We start from the raw sequence: 13,118 nt of genomic DNA, 5'->3' as shown, positions 1-13,118 counted from the left end.
AAGAGGACAAGGACAACCCAAGTTGTTATCAACGCTCAGTTCAGAAGCCTGCATCTCTGATGGTATGGGGTTGCACGAGTGCGTGTGGCATGGGCAGCTTGCATGTCTGGAAAGGCACCATCAATGCAGAAAAATATATTTAGATTCTAGAACAACATATGCTCCCATCCAGACGTCATCTCTTTCAGGGAAGACCCTGCATTTTTCAACAAGATAATGCCAGACCACATTCTGCATCAATCACAACATCATGGCTGCGTAGTCTGCAGTCCAGATCTTTCACCTATAGAGAACATTTGGCGCATCATAAAGAGGAAGGTGCAACAAAGAGGGCCCAAGACGATTGAACAGTTAGAGGCCTGTATTAGACAAGAATGGAAGAGCATTCCTATTTCTAAACTTGAGAAACTGGTCTCCTCGGTCCCCAGACGTCTGTTGAGTGTTGTAAGAAGAAGGGGAGATGCCACACAGTGGTGAAAATGGCCTTGTCCCAACTTTTTGGGGATTTGTTGACACCATGAAATTCTGATTCAACATATTTTTCCCTTAAAATGGTACATTTTCTCAGTTTAAACTTTTGTTCCGTGATTTATGTTCTATTCTGAATAAAATATTAGAAGTTGGCACCTCCACATCATTGCATTCAGTTTTTATTCACGATTTGTATAGTGTCCCAACTTTTTTGGAATCCGGTTTGTATTTGCGGGTGTCTCATAGTATTGTGGAGGGATTACAGTACATGACAGCCCCACACTCCATATACAACTCTGGCCCAGTACTGTGTCGAGTATTTGAGCGCTTAGTGCAGTATTTTTTTGGGTTCACTGGTTATACCGAAAGGGCAAACTGTGAATAGACACGCTACTCATACGGGCAGTAACCTAGTGGTAGCCGTCTCTATGTTAGTATATGCATGTCATGATAGTCTATAGTCTAAAGCAGTGATGCCCAACCTACGGCCCGCGGGCCAAATCCGGCCCGCGAAGCTGTGTCATGCGGCCCGTGCAGTGCCGTCGGCATCAGGCAGCGAACTGTGTGAGCGCTCATCTCGGCCGGCCATTGCCATTCAGTGAATCATTAACTGAATGGCTCAGGCAGGATGAGCGCAGCCAGCAGTGACAGACAGAGGAGGGGAGGTCAGGTGGGCAGGGCCGCAGCAGGGGGATCAGCCTATGAAGTAGCGTGCGTGCTCTGAGTCAGGAAGTGTGCACGCACCTATCTCACTCACTTCTGTGCTTGCCGGCTTGCCGCCAGCTGCAGCTCACCCTCCTCCAGGTAGGAAAAAACGTTCCATCTTTGCAGCCACTCGCTCGATCCAGCTCCTCTCTAGTCCTCCTGAAAACTGCTGTGTGCCTTGTAGTGTACACTGCAGCCGAGCTGAGCCTGCTGCTGCTTCAGTAAAAAAAAAAAAAAAAGCAGCCACTGTGGTGTGTGTGTCAGGGCATATTACTGTGAAGGGGGCACAGAGGGCATTATTACTATTAAGGGGGCACAATGTGCATTATTAGTATGGAGGGGGCATAATGGGCATTATTACTGTGAAGGGGGCACAGAAGACATTACTACTGTGAAGGGGGCACAGAGGACATTACTACTGTGAAGGGGGCATAGAGGACATTACTACTGTGAAGGGGGCACAGAGGGCATTACTACTACAAAATGCCCAGATGTGCCCCCTTCACAGTGGTAATACCCAGATGTGCCAGATGTGCCCCCTTTCACAGTGGTAATGCCAAGATGTGACCCCTTTCACAGTGGTAATGCCCAGATGTGCTCCCTTCACAGTGGTAATGCCCAGATGTGCCCCCTTTCACAGTGGTAATGCCCAGATGTGGCCCCTTTACAGTGGTAATGCCCATATGTGCCCCCTTCACAGTGGTTATGCCCAGATGTGCCCCCTTTCACAGTGGTAATGCCCAGATGTGCCCCCTTTCACAGTGGTAATGCCCAGATGTGACCCCTTCACAGTGGTAATGCCCAGATGTGCCCCCTTTCACAGTGGTAATGCCCAGATGTGCCCCCTTTCACAAAGGTAATGCCCAGATGTGCTCCTTTTCACAGTGGTAATGCCCAGATGTGCCCCTTTCACAGTGGTAATGCCCAGATGTGCCCCTTTCACAGTGGTAATGCCCAGATGTGCCCTCTTTCACAGTGGTAATGCCCAGATGTGACCCCTTTACAGTGGTAATGCCCAGATGTGCCCCCTTTACAGTGGTAATGCCCAGATGTGACCCCTTCACAGTGGTAATGCCCAGATGTGCCCCCTTTCACAGTGGTAATGCCCAGATGTGCCCCCTTTCACAGAGGTAATGCCCAGATGTGCTCCTTTTCACAGTGGTAATGCCCAGATGTGCCCCTTTCACAGTGGTAATGCCCAGATGTGCCCCTTTCACAGTGGTAATGCCCAGATGTGCCCTCTTTCACAGTGGTAATGCCCAGATGTGACCCCTTTACAGTGGTAATGCCCAGATGTGCCCCCTTTACAGTGGTAATGCCCAGATGTCCCCCCTTTACAGTGGTAATTCCCAGATGTGCCCCCTTTACAGAGGTAATGCCCAGATGTGCACCCTTCACAGATAAAATGCCCAGATATTTGCCCCTTTACAATAGTAATGCTCATATGTGCCCCTTTACAATAGTAATGCTCCCAGTGTTTGCATTTCTTTCTGGCAAAGCTACCTGGTTCTGGCCCGCAAAATTTATATCATGTCTAGTGAGGCTCTCAGACGAAAAATGGTTGGGTACCACTGGTCTAAAGCAGCACTCTAATCTTCCTTGGGTACCCTTAGAGAACATCCTAAGCACAAGCCGAGGATGACTTGGTTTTAGGTAAGGGGGAATGTAACATCCCAAAGAGTGGTGTTACCACTTCTGCACCTTCCTACTGTCTTTATTGGTCTAATCGCATGTCATCTTATGTATTTATTCCAGATCCCCCAGAATGTGCATTCCTATTATGTTATGTAACTGTTATGTTCACATGTAATGTGCCTGTGTCATGAACCGGCAGGACAGGTAGTGAATCCTCTGGACCAGAGAGGCGATGGCGCGGGTTGTACTAGAGGACCGGTTCTAAGCAGTTACTGGTCTTCACCAGAGCCCGCCGCAAGGCGGGATGGATTTGCCGCAACGGTAACTACCAGGTCGTGTCCCCTAGTAACAACTCAACCTCTCTGGCAGCTGATAAGGCGTGGTACACAGGGAGAAGGTAAGAGCGTAGTCGGACGTAGCAGCGGTCAGGGCAGGCGGCAAAGGTTCAAAGGCGAGTGGACGGTAGCAACGGGTACGGCAACAGGTAAGGCAAACTAACATCGTAGGGAACGCTTTCTCTGAGGCACAAGGCACAAAGATCCGGCAGAAGGCTGTGGGAGGAGAAGGTATAAATGGGCAGTGCACAGGTGCAGCCTAATTAAGTCAGCACTGCCTCTCACAACCTTAACCCTTAATAACCCCTTTGGACCAGGCACCAATCACTGGTGCACTGGTCCTTTGAATCTAAGAGTCCCGGCGCGCGCGCGCCCTAGAGAGCGAGGACGCACACGCCGAGACGCTGGAGTGCTGCCTGGGGGCATACGCTGTGAGCGCTCCGAGGCCAGCAGGGGACCCAGAGCGCTCAGCGTAACAGTACCCCCCCCCCCCTTTGGTCTCCCTCCCTTTTTGGTACCGAAGAACTTGCGGATGAGACTGCGGTCCAGGATGTTCTCCTCCGGCTCCCATGACCTCTCCTCAGGACCGCAGCCCTCCCAGTCGACCAAAAAAAATCTTTTCCCCCGGGAGATCTTGGTCGCCAAGATCTCCTTGACAGAGAATATATCGGAGGTACTGGCGACAGGGGTGGGAGAAACAAGCTTGGGAGAAAAACGGTTAAAGACAGCAGGTTTAAGAAGGGAGACATGGAAGGAGCTATGGATTCGGAGGGAGGGAGGAAGATGGAGCTGATAAGAAACTTGATTGATACGACTCTTGATTTTATAGGGTCCCAAGAAACGAGGGCCCAACTTGTAACTTGGGACCCTAAATCGGATGTACCTAGAGGAGAGCCACACCTTGTCACCCGGACGAAATTCCGGTGGAGATCTGCGTCTCTTGTCAGCTTGAACCTTCATACGGGCGGAAGCCCTGAGGAGAGCAGCGTGGGTTTCTCGCCAGATGGAGGAAAAATCCTGTACAAGACTGTCAACGGCAGGTACAGAAGAAGGAGTGGGAGACTGCGGCAGAGGTGGAAGAGGATGACGGCCAAAAACTACAAGGAAAGGAGACTTGTTAGAGGCAGAGGATTGTTTGTAGTTGTAGGAGAACTCCGCCCAGGGAAGTAGATCAGCCCAGTCGTCATGGCGTGAGGATACAAAGTGACGCAGATAGTCACCCAAAATCTGGTCCACCCGTTCTACTTGGCCGTTAGACTGAGGATGGTACGAAGAAGAAAAGTCCAATTTGATCCCGAGCTGAGCACATAGAGCCCTCCAGAATTTGGAGACGAATTGTACCCCACGATCCGAGACAATATGTTTGGGAAGGCCATGGAGACGGAAGATGTGTTGGAAAAATTGTTTGGCCAACATGGGTGCAGAGGGTAGACCGGGCAGGGGTACAAAGTGAGCCATCTTGGAGAAGCGATCCACCACGACCCAAATAACGGACTTGCCATGGGAGGAGGGAAGATCTGTAATAAAGTCCATGGCGATGTGAGACCAGGGAACTTCAGGAACAGGTAGAGGCAAGAGAAGACCCGCTGGTTTCTGGCGAGGCGATTTATCCCGGGCGCAAATCGTACAGGCCTGGACGAAGTCCGAGACATCTTTCTCCAGAGAAGGCCACCAGTACCTTTGGGAGATTAGTTGGAGAGACTTTAGCACCCCTGGATGACCGGCAAAAGGGGAGGCGTGGCCCCACTTGAGAATTCAAAGCTGCTGACGTGGAGGTACGTAGGATTTGCCAGGAGGAAGAAGGCGCAGGTCCACGGGAGCGACTGTAATAAGGCGTTCTGGAGGGATAATATATCGAGGTGTTAACTCGTCGCCCACCACATCAGAGGAGCGAGACAGAGCATCTGCCGTAATGTTCTTACAAGCCGGACGGAAATGGATCTCAAAGTTAAAGCGGGCGAAGAACAGAGACCAACGAGCCTGACGGGGATTTAATCTCTGAGCAGACTGGAGATAAGCCAGGTTCTTGTGGTCCGTGAAGATGTACACAGGATGTGTGGCGCCCTCGAGTAAATGTCTCCATTCCTCCAGTGCCAATTTAATAGCCAGCAGTTCCCTGTCCCCAATGGAGTAATTTCTCTCTGCGGAAGAGAATGTTTTAGAAAAGAAGCCACAAGTTGAAGTCTTGCCCCGGGAAGACTTCTGGGTGAGGACAGCTCCGGCTCCCACCGAGGAGGCATCTACTTCAAGAGAGAAGGGCTTGGTGGAATCTGGTCTAGAGAGAACGGGTGCAGAGGCAAAGGCGGATTTCAGGGACTGGAAGGCTTCCTCGGCTTGGGAAGGCCAGGATTTGGGGTTAGCTCCTTTTCTAGTGAGGGCCACGATAGGAGCTACCAGAGTGGAATAGTGAGGGATGAATTGCCTGTAGTAATTCGCAAAGCCCAGAAATCTTTGTATGGCTCGGAGACCAGAGGGACGTGGCCAATCCAGAACCGCCAAGAGTTTGGCTGGGTTCATTTGAAGTCCTTGGGCTGAGATAATGTAACCCAGGAAAGGCAGGGAGGTCCGTTCAAAAAGACATTTTTCAAGTTTAGCGTACAGGCGATTTCTCCTAAGACGAGTAAGAACTTGTTGCACATGGACCCGGTGTAGATCCAAATTGGAGGAAAAGATGAGGATATCATCCAGGTATACGACCACGCAGGTGTAAAGTAAGTCCCTGAAAATATCATTGACGAATTCCTGGAAGACAGCAGGTGCGTTGCAGAGGCTGAAGGGCATCACCAAATACTCGAAATGGCCGTCCCTTGTGTTAAAGGCGGTCTTCCATTCGTCTCCCTCACAGATACGGATCAGATTATAGGCCCCTCAAAGGTCCAATTTAGTGAAGATCTTAGCCCCTCGGAGACGATCAAATAGCTCAGAGATTAGAGGCAGAGGGTAACGGTTCTTGATGGTAATTTTATTAAGACCTCTGTAGTCAATGCAGGGGCGGAGGGAGCCGTCTTTTTTAGTCACGAAGAAAAAACCGGCTCCAGCAGGAGAAGAAGATTTTCTAAGAATCCTCTCTGTAGGTTCTCACGTATATAGTCGGACATGGAAAGAGTCTCAGGAGGTGAGAGAGGATAAATTCTGCCCCGAGGTTGAGTATAACCGAGTATCAGATCGATCGGGCAATCATAGGATCGGTGAGGAGGAAGAACCTCAGCTTGTTTCTTGCAGAAGACATCCGTGAAGGAATGGTATGGCTTGGGCAGCCCAGAAGGCGGAGAAACTTGCGGGTTCTGTTTGACCAGAGCAGGCTTGAGACAGCGGTCCGAACAGGAGGAGCCTCAACGCAGGATCTCACCGGTGGACCAATTCAGGACAGGGCTATGACGTTGAAGCCACGGCAGACCCAGGAGGAGTTCGGAGGAACAGAAGGGAAGGACAAAGAATTCTAAAGTCTCGGTATGAAATATTCCGATGTCCTTCTGCAGAGGCTGGGTACGGAACTGCACGGTGGCTGAGAGTCTCTCACCGTTAACAGTAGAAATGAAAAACGGCTTGGGTAGATGGATTACTGGAATACGGTACTTGTCAATCAAGGAGGCGTGAATGAAGTTGCCAGCTGAACCGGAATCCAAGAAGGCGGCTGCGGAGAAAGAGGACTTGGAAGAGATGATCAACTGCACGGGTATGATGAGACGTGGAGAGGAAGAATCCACACCTAGCAACGCCTCTCCCACGCTTACTAGGTGCGAGCGTTTCCCGAACGCGGTGGACGGAGAGGACAATCTCTAAGGAAGTGCTCGGTACTGGCACAGTACAGACACAGGTTCTCGTTTCTGCGGCGGCTTCGTTCTTGCGGAGTCAAGCGTGACCGATCCACCTGCATGGCTTCCACGGCGGAAAACCCATTAGCGGGTTGAGGGGGATGCGGAAAAACGGGAGCCAGACGAAGAAAGCGTCTAGGACGAGCTTTTTCCTTTTCAAGGAGGAGTTCCTCTTGTCTTTCGGCGAAACGTTTGTCTATCCTAGTGGCCAGCAAGATGAGGTCACTAAGAGTGGAAGGAAGCTCACGTGCAGCCAGAACGTCCTTTACTTCACTGTTAAGTCCTTTCTTGAAGGTGGCGCAAAGGGCTTCATTGTTCCAGTTCAGCTCAGAGGCCAGGGTGCGGAACTGAATGGCATAGTCACCCATGGAAGAACCTCCTTGGGTCAAATTTAGTAAGGCAGTCTCTGCGGAGGTAACCCGGGCAGGCTCCTCAAAAACATTCCGGAACTCTAGGCAGAAGCTCTGGACGGAAGCGGTGGCAGGATCTGCGCGGTCCCATAGTGGTGTAGCCCAGGCCAGGGCCTTCCCGGACAGTAAACTGAGAATAAAGGCTACCTTGGCTCGCTCAGAAGGAAACTGGTCGGACAGAAGCTCGAGGTGGAGAGAGCACTGCGACAACAACCCACGGCACTGCTTAGGATCTCCGTCATATTTGTCTGGTAAGGACAAACGGATTCTGGAACCGGTGGTAACGGCAGGCGGAGGTGATGCAGCAGGAGCAGACGGAGGAGCTGGCTGTTACAGAGAAGGCAGGAGCTGCTGCAACATAGCGGTCAACTGGGCCAGCTGTTGACCCTGCTGGGCCACAATGGTGGTGAGGTCCTCCAGGCTTGGCAGGGGAACATCAGCGGGATTCATGGCCGGATGTTACTGTCACGAACCGGCAGGACAGGTAGTGAATCCTCTGGACCAGAGAGGCGATGGCGCGGGTTGTACTAGAGGACCGGTTCTAAGCAGTTACTGGTCTTCACCAGAGCCCGCTGCAAGGCGAGATGGATTTGCCGCGGCGGTAACTACCAGGTCGTGTCCCCTAGTAACAACTCGACCTCTCTGGCAGCTGATAAGGCGTGGTACACAGGGAGAAGGTAAGAGCGTAGTCGGACGTAGCAGCGGTCAGGGCAGGCGGCAAAGGTTCAAAGGCGAGTGGACGGTAGCAACGGGTACGGCAACAGGTAAGGCAAACTAACATCGTAGGGAACGCTTTCTCTGAGGCACAAGGCACAAAGATCCGGCAGAAGGCTGTGGGAGGAGTGCACAGGTGCAGCCTAATTAAGTCAGCACTGCCTTCCACAACCTAAACCCTTAATAACCCCTTTGGACCAGGCACCAATCACTGGTGCACTGGTCCTTTGAATCTAAGAGTCCCGGCGCGCGCGCGCCCTAGAGAGCGAGGACGCACACGCCGAGACGCTGGAGTGCTGCCTGGGGGCATACGCTGTGAGCGCTCCGAGGCCAGCAGGGGACCCGGAGCGCTCAGCGTAACAGCCTGGATCACCAGCAGGTGGCAGAGCTGTATGTAGATAAAATGGAATTTACCATTCCATTCTAACCCGCCTCTGGAGAGAAGTGGAAGAGTCCTACTTCCTGCAGGAAGGGTGGGGCAGAAGTTCCAATTACTCTAGCTTACTCCCAGCTATGGGAAAGGTGTGCAGGGGCACGTCTCTGCTGGACGTGCCTACGCCAGCCAGAGCACCCTAAGCTCTGCTGGCCATGGAGGCCAAAGCTTGAAGCCTCAGGAGCCAGGAGGAAAATTCCCTGGTATAACCTAGAGCCAGATTACAGAGAGAGAGAGAGAGAGTGCAGCATACAGAAGAAGCTGAGTTATACAGCAAGCCTATCAGTATAGCAGAGTGGGAGAAATATATAGCAGAGTGGAGTTTGCTTGCCAGTTTAATGCTCAAGCCTGCTGGGACCAATACAAAGCCTGTAAACCATTTTGGAGAATGTTTATGCAAAGTAAAGCTGCTGTTCAACTACCTAAAAGGTCTGGACTCAATCGTTCTTTCAAATCCCTCAATTATTCCCCCTATTTATTGCTTCGGAGCCAAAGCTTGGGTTCCAGAGGTATCCAGGTAGGAGCACCGTGACACACATAAAGAGACATTTTAGGCCGCACTATACCACTCGGCATTTCCTACACCTGGGACGCGCCATATATAGTGCCCTAGGGTGAGGCCGCCCATTGCAACAGATTTTCAATGATATTCAGATCAGGGGACAGTGAGGACTATGGGTAAAACCTTCAGCTTGCGACTTTTGCGATAGTATATTGTGGATTTTGAGCAGCGTTTAAGTTCATTATCCATTTGTATATCCTTTTTTCAACTTCAGTTTTTTTTACATTTGGTGTTATGTTTGCTTCCAGAATTTGCTGGAATTTCATTGAATCCATTCTTTTCTCTACCATGAATTGTTCCCATTGTCATTGGCTGCAACACAACCCCAAAGTGTGATTGATCCACCCCCTATAGTTAATGGTTGGAGAGGTGTTCTTTTCATGAAATGATGTGCCCTTTTTTCTCCTTTTAACCTAATTGGTCCACATGACTTGTTTCCAAAATGCATCAGGCTTCTTTAGATGTTTTTTGCAAACTCCTAATGCTAAATTTTTTGGTGGGAATGCAGGAGAGATTTTCTTATGATCACTCTTCCTTGAAGGCCATATTTGTGCAGTTGTTGCTGAATAGTAGAACAATTTACCACAACGCAAGAGTCTGCTAAATCTTCCTGAAGGTTTTTTGCAGTCAAGCAGGGGTTCTGATTTGTCTTTCTAGTAATCCTACAAGCAGCTCACATTTTTTTTGTCTTCTAGACATTCTCTTGACCTCCACTGTTACTGTTAACTGCCATTTCTTAATTACATTTTAAACTAAGAAAATTACAACCTGAAAACACTTTGCTATCTTCTTATAGCGTTCTCCTACTTTGTTGGCCTCAACATTTTCATTTTCAGTGTTAGGTAGCTGCTTAGCTGCTGTTTTTTTGGATAAGTTTAGAGGAATCTGGATATTTATAATGCTTTGAAATTTGAATCACCTGGCCTTTCCTAAAAATTGATTTTCAACAAGCATTAACTCTAACAGGCTATTTAAGGTCTGAGAACTCAGTGACAGTGCTCATATCTCCTTGGGTTCCCATACTTTTGCAAGGTACTCCTTTCCTTTTTTCACTCTGAAATTGAACAAAACCAAAATAATACACTGATATTGCTTGAATGTTAAAAAGTATGTTTCATTTACAACTTTATGCCTTTTGGAGATCATTTCATCTTCAACTTGCTTAACTGTTCACAGTAACAGTGACCAGGGTTGCCCAAATAGATAGATAGACAGGCATAAGATAGATAAACAGGTATGAGATTAGATAGATTGGAACTTAGAAGATAGATAGATAGATAGATAGATAGATAGATAGATAGATAGATAGATAGATAGATTTAGATCGAATAGAAATATAATAAACTTTACAAACTCTAGGATCATTTAATTTTTTTCTTTATTTTCATTTTTTTCAGAAATTTGTATTGCAGTCAAAATATTGTACCAATCACGTGTTCTGTATGAACATTAAGAGTCCAGGAATGTCATATGACATTAAGTAGACTGTGTAGAATCCTCTGAGATGAGCAAAGCCAAATGGTCTAGAGCTCCAATTTCTAAAATCAAAAGAAAACAGCATAATACTGAATAACAGCAGGTTGTACTACAAGGAAAACAAACACAGATGCAGCATCTGACTGTCTTTCGGTGATAAAAGGGTTGTTACCTTTGAGACGTAAATATGCAAGAAACTCAAGAACAGTCTGAACTGTGCTATCATCCAAAGAATTCTGCTGAGTGCCTATAGAAAATTATACATATACTGTGTTACTGTAATTCAAGATGAAAAGATTGGTCAAATAGTCAACTATAAAACACAAACTAGCAGGAGAAAAATCTGTCTGTCATTTACAGATTTTCCTCGTTTTGGATTCATTTTATTCTTGGCTCCAAAAACTGGATCATGGACGTTAATAGCTTCACACTTATGCAGAAGTGTTACTGGGAATGAATTAGGAACATAAAACAAATACTGCACTGCATGTCACCTCGTCGTCACATGACTCTTACCATATATATCTCTTCCGGACTTGAATAGTTCATCCATCACCTCCCTTTTTCCTGCTATTCCGCCTTTATCATTCAGTGTTCGATGAGCATCTGACCAAACAAATGACAAAAAGTAATGACTATGCTATATGATGTATATCCTATTCTGCATTATCACAACTGCATTTATAACTCCAGAGCAGGGTTGGAATAATAAATAAATAATCAGATTGGAACTTACAGACCATGGATCTACCGATTTTCCTACATGCTTCTACAATGAAAAGGGTTCAAAGACATTAGAGGAAATCTTGGGCTACAATTGTAACGGGGAGCAGGTGACGTGCTTCCATCTTGCAGCACCGCTGGCATCACGTCTGTGTGCAGGAGCGAGGAAGCGACCGGCGTCCTCGTCTCCATGGGGAACAGGGGGCGGGGAGGACCCGGCCGTGCACGCCTCCTCAGCGCGGCAGGCGTTCCCCTAGACTACGAGCAGCAGGAGAGCGAAGTGCCGATAATGATGAATCGGCACTCGGCTGTGTTGGGCTATGTAATGTGAGTCATGTGACGCTGGCCCCGTCATGTGACTCACCAGTCATGGCTATTTAAACAGTCAGCCTGCTGGTTACAGGTTGCCTGTGATTGGTCTAGTTTCCCTCACCATCTTTCTTTATATATTCAGACCTTGCTTGTTTTGACTTCAGCTTTGTTTGTGACCTCGTCCTTGCTACCTCCATTTGTATTTGACGTGACCTCTTGGCTTCCAACCTTGGCTTTGTTTGTGACCTTGCTATTGTGTTTTTCCCTGTGTACTGCATGACCTCCTAGTTTTTGACTTTTGCTTCCCTGACTCTGTTCACGGTTTTCCTTTGCTTTTAGGCCCCTGCGCGTATTTAAACTAGGGACTGCCGGCAAGTTGTACGCCGTCAGACATTGGCAGATCCAGGGGGGGAAAAAGGGGCAATTTCCCCCCCCCCCCCGAGAATCCGAGAATATATTTTTGCTGATACCCTTGCCCTAACGCTGGCCGCGCCCATCCCGCACTGTAAATTACAATACCTGTGCCGCATGTGCTAAATTCAGTGTACATAGGGGGGCGGAGCTGGAGCCGAGGCAGAGCCGTGCGACGTGTGTGCAGGCGCAAGCAGCCAGGACAGGAGAGGGAGTTGTCCCGTCTGGGCGGCAGAGGAGGGAAGAAGAGCCTGCCTGAAGCTACTGCATGCCGGCCCGCGCGCCTGCTAAGTGAGGTGAGGGTGAGAGTTATATATTACCCCTGATAATGTCCCCTGATAGCCCTCCTCAGTTATATTACCCCTTGTATAATTTACCCTGATACCCCATCAGTTATATTACCCCAGTATAATGTCCCCTGATAGCCCTCCTCAGTTAAATTACCCCTGTATAATTTACCCTGATACCCCATCAGTTATATTACCACTGTATAATGTCCCCTGTTACCCCTCCATTATATTACCCCCTGTATAATGTCCCCTGATACCCCTCCTCAGTTATATTACCCCCTGTATAATATACCCTGATATTCCTTAGTTATAGACAGAGCATTTATTATGCTCACACAGGTTAAATAAAATAGTCTGTTCTCTAAGCACCACATTATTTTCTGTCCGCCGCCACAAAACAATATGGAAGTGTCCCTCCCGAGACCAGGCTCTGGATCTGCCACTGCCGGCAGATAGGACGGGTCATGCAAGTAGGTAGATACAGAGGTCTGGGTGGAGTCCAGGGCTGCACTCTTCCCTTCCTACCGTGACAACAAGGTTAATAGGATTGCAGAGGCCACCCAGTAATACCAGTTTGAAACAAAATTATCACATAAATGTTGGTTGTGGATAGAAATATATTCATATGTGTAATTATTGTAGTATTAACTTTAGCAATAATATTATTTAGTGGTGGAATTTCAGAAATATATCCAAAATTGGGATACCACCCTTTTAGTATCCAGTATTTTATCCACTTTTAATTTCAGTCCCTTAGGATCCCGGAGGGTTTTTCGTTTTTGCGTTTTCACTTTTCTTCCATATCTTCCTTGAGCCATAGCTTTTT

At 48.3% G+C, this 13,118-nt stretch overlaps 1 protein-coding gene across 1 annotated transcript in view; it reads right to left on the bottom strand.

The window, feature by feature from the left end:
• Positions 1 to 10,556: 10,556 nt before the first annotated feature.
• LOC120998472 (galanin peptides-like) overlaps positions 10,557 to 13,118 on the bottom strand; it is a 54,854-nt gene continuing 52,292 nt past the window's right edge. The window contains exons 3-5 of the mRNA XM_040429148.1: positions 11,073 to 11,162; positions 10,729 to 10,803; positions 10,557 to 10,618 (exon numbers count right to left, since the gene is read on the bottom strand). Coding sequence (XP_040285082.1) covers positions 10,557 to 10,618; positions 10,729 to 10,803; positions 11,073 to 11,162 — 227 coding nt within the window. The remainder of the gene's footprint in view (positions 10,619 to 10,728; positions 10,804 to 11,072; positions 11,163 to 13,118) is intronic.

This window comes from Bufo bufo, chromosome 1 (genome assembly GCF_905171765.1).
Source record: "Bufo bufo chromosome 1, aBufBuf1.1, whole genome shotgun sequence".
In the NCBI taxonomy this organism is placed as follows: domain Eukaryota; kingdom Metazoa; phylum Chordata; class Amphibia; order Anura; family Bufonidae; genus Bufo; species Bufo bufo.
The sequence above is the reverse complement of the archived record's forward strand: the minus strand, read 5'-3'. Positions and strand labels throughout refer to the sequence as shown.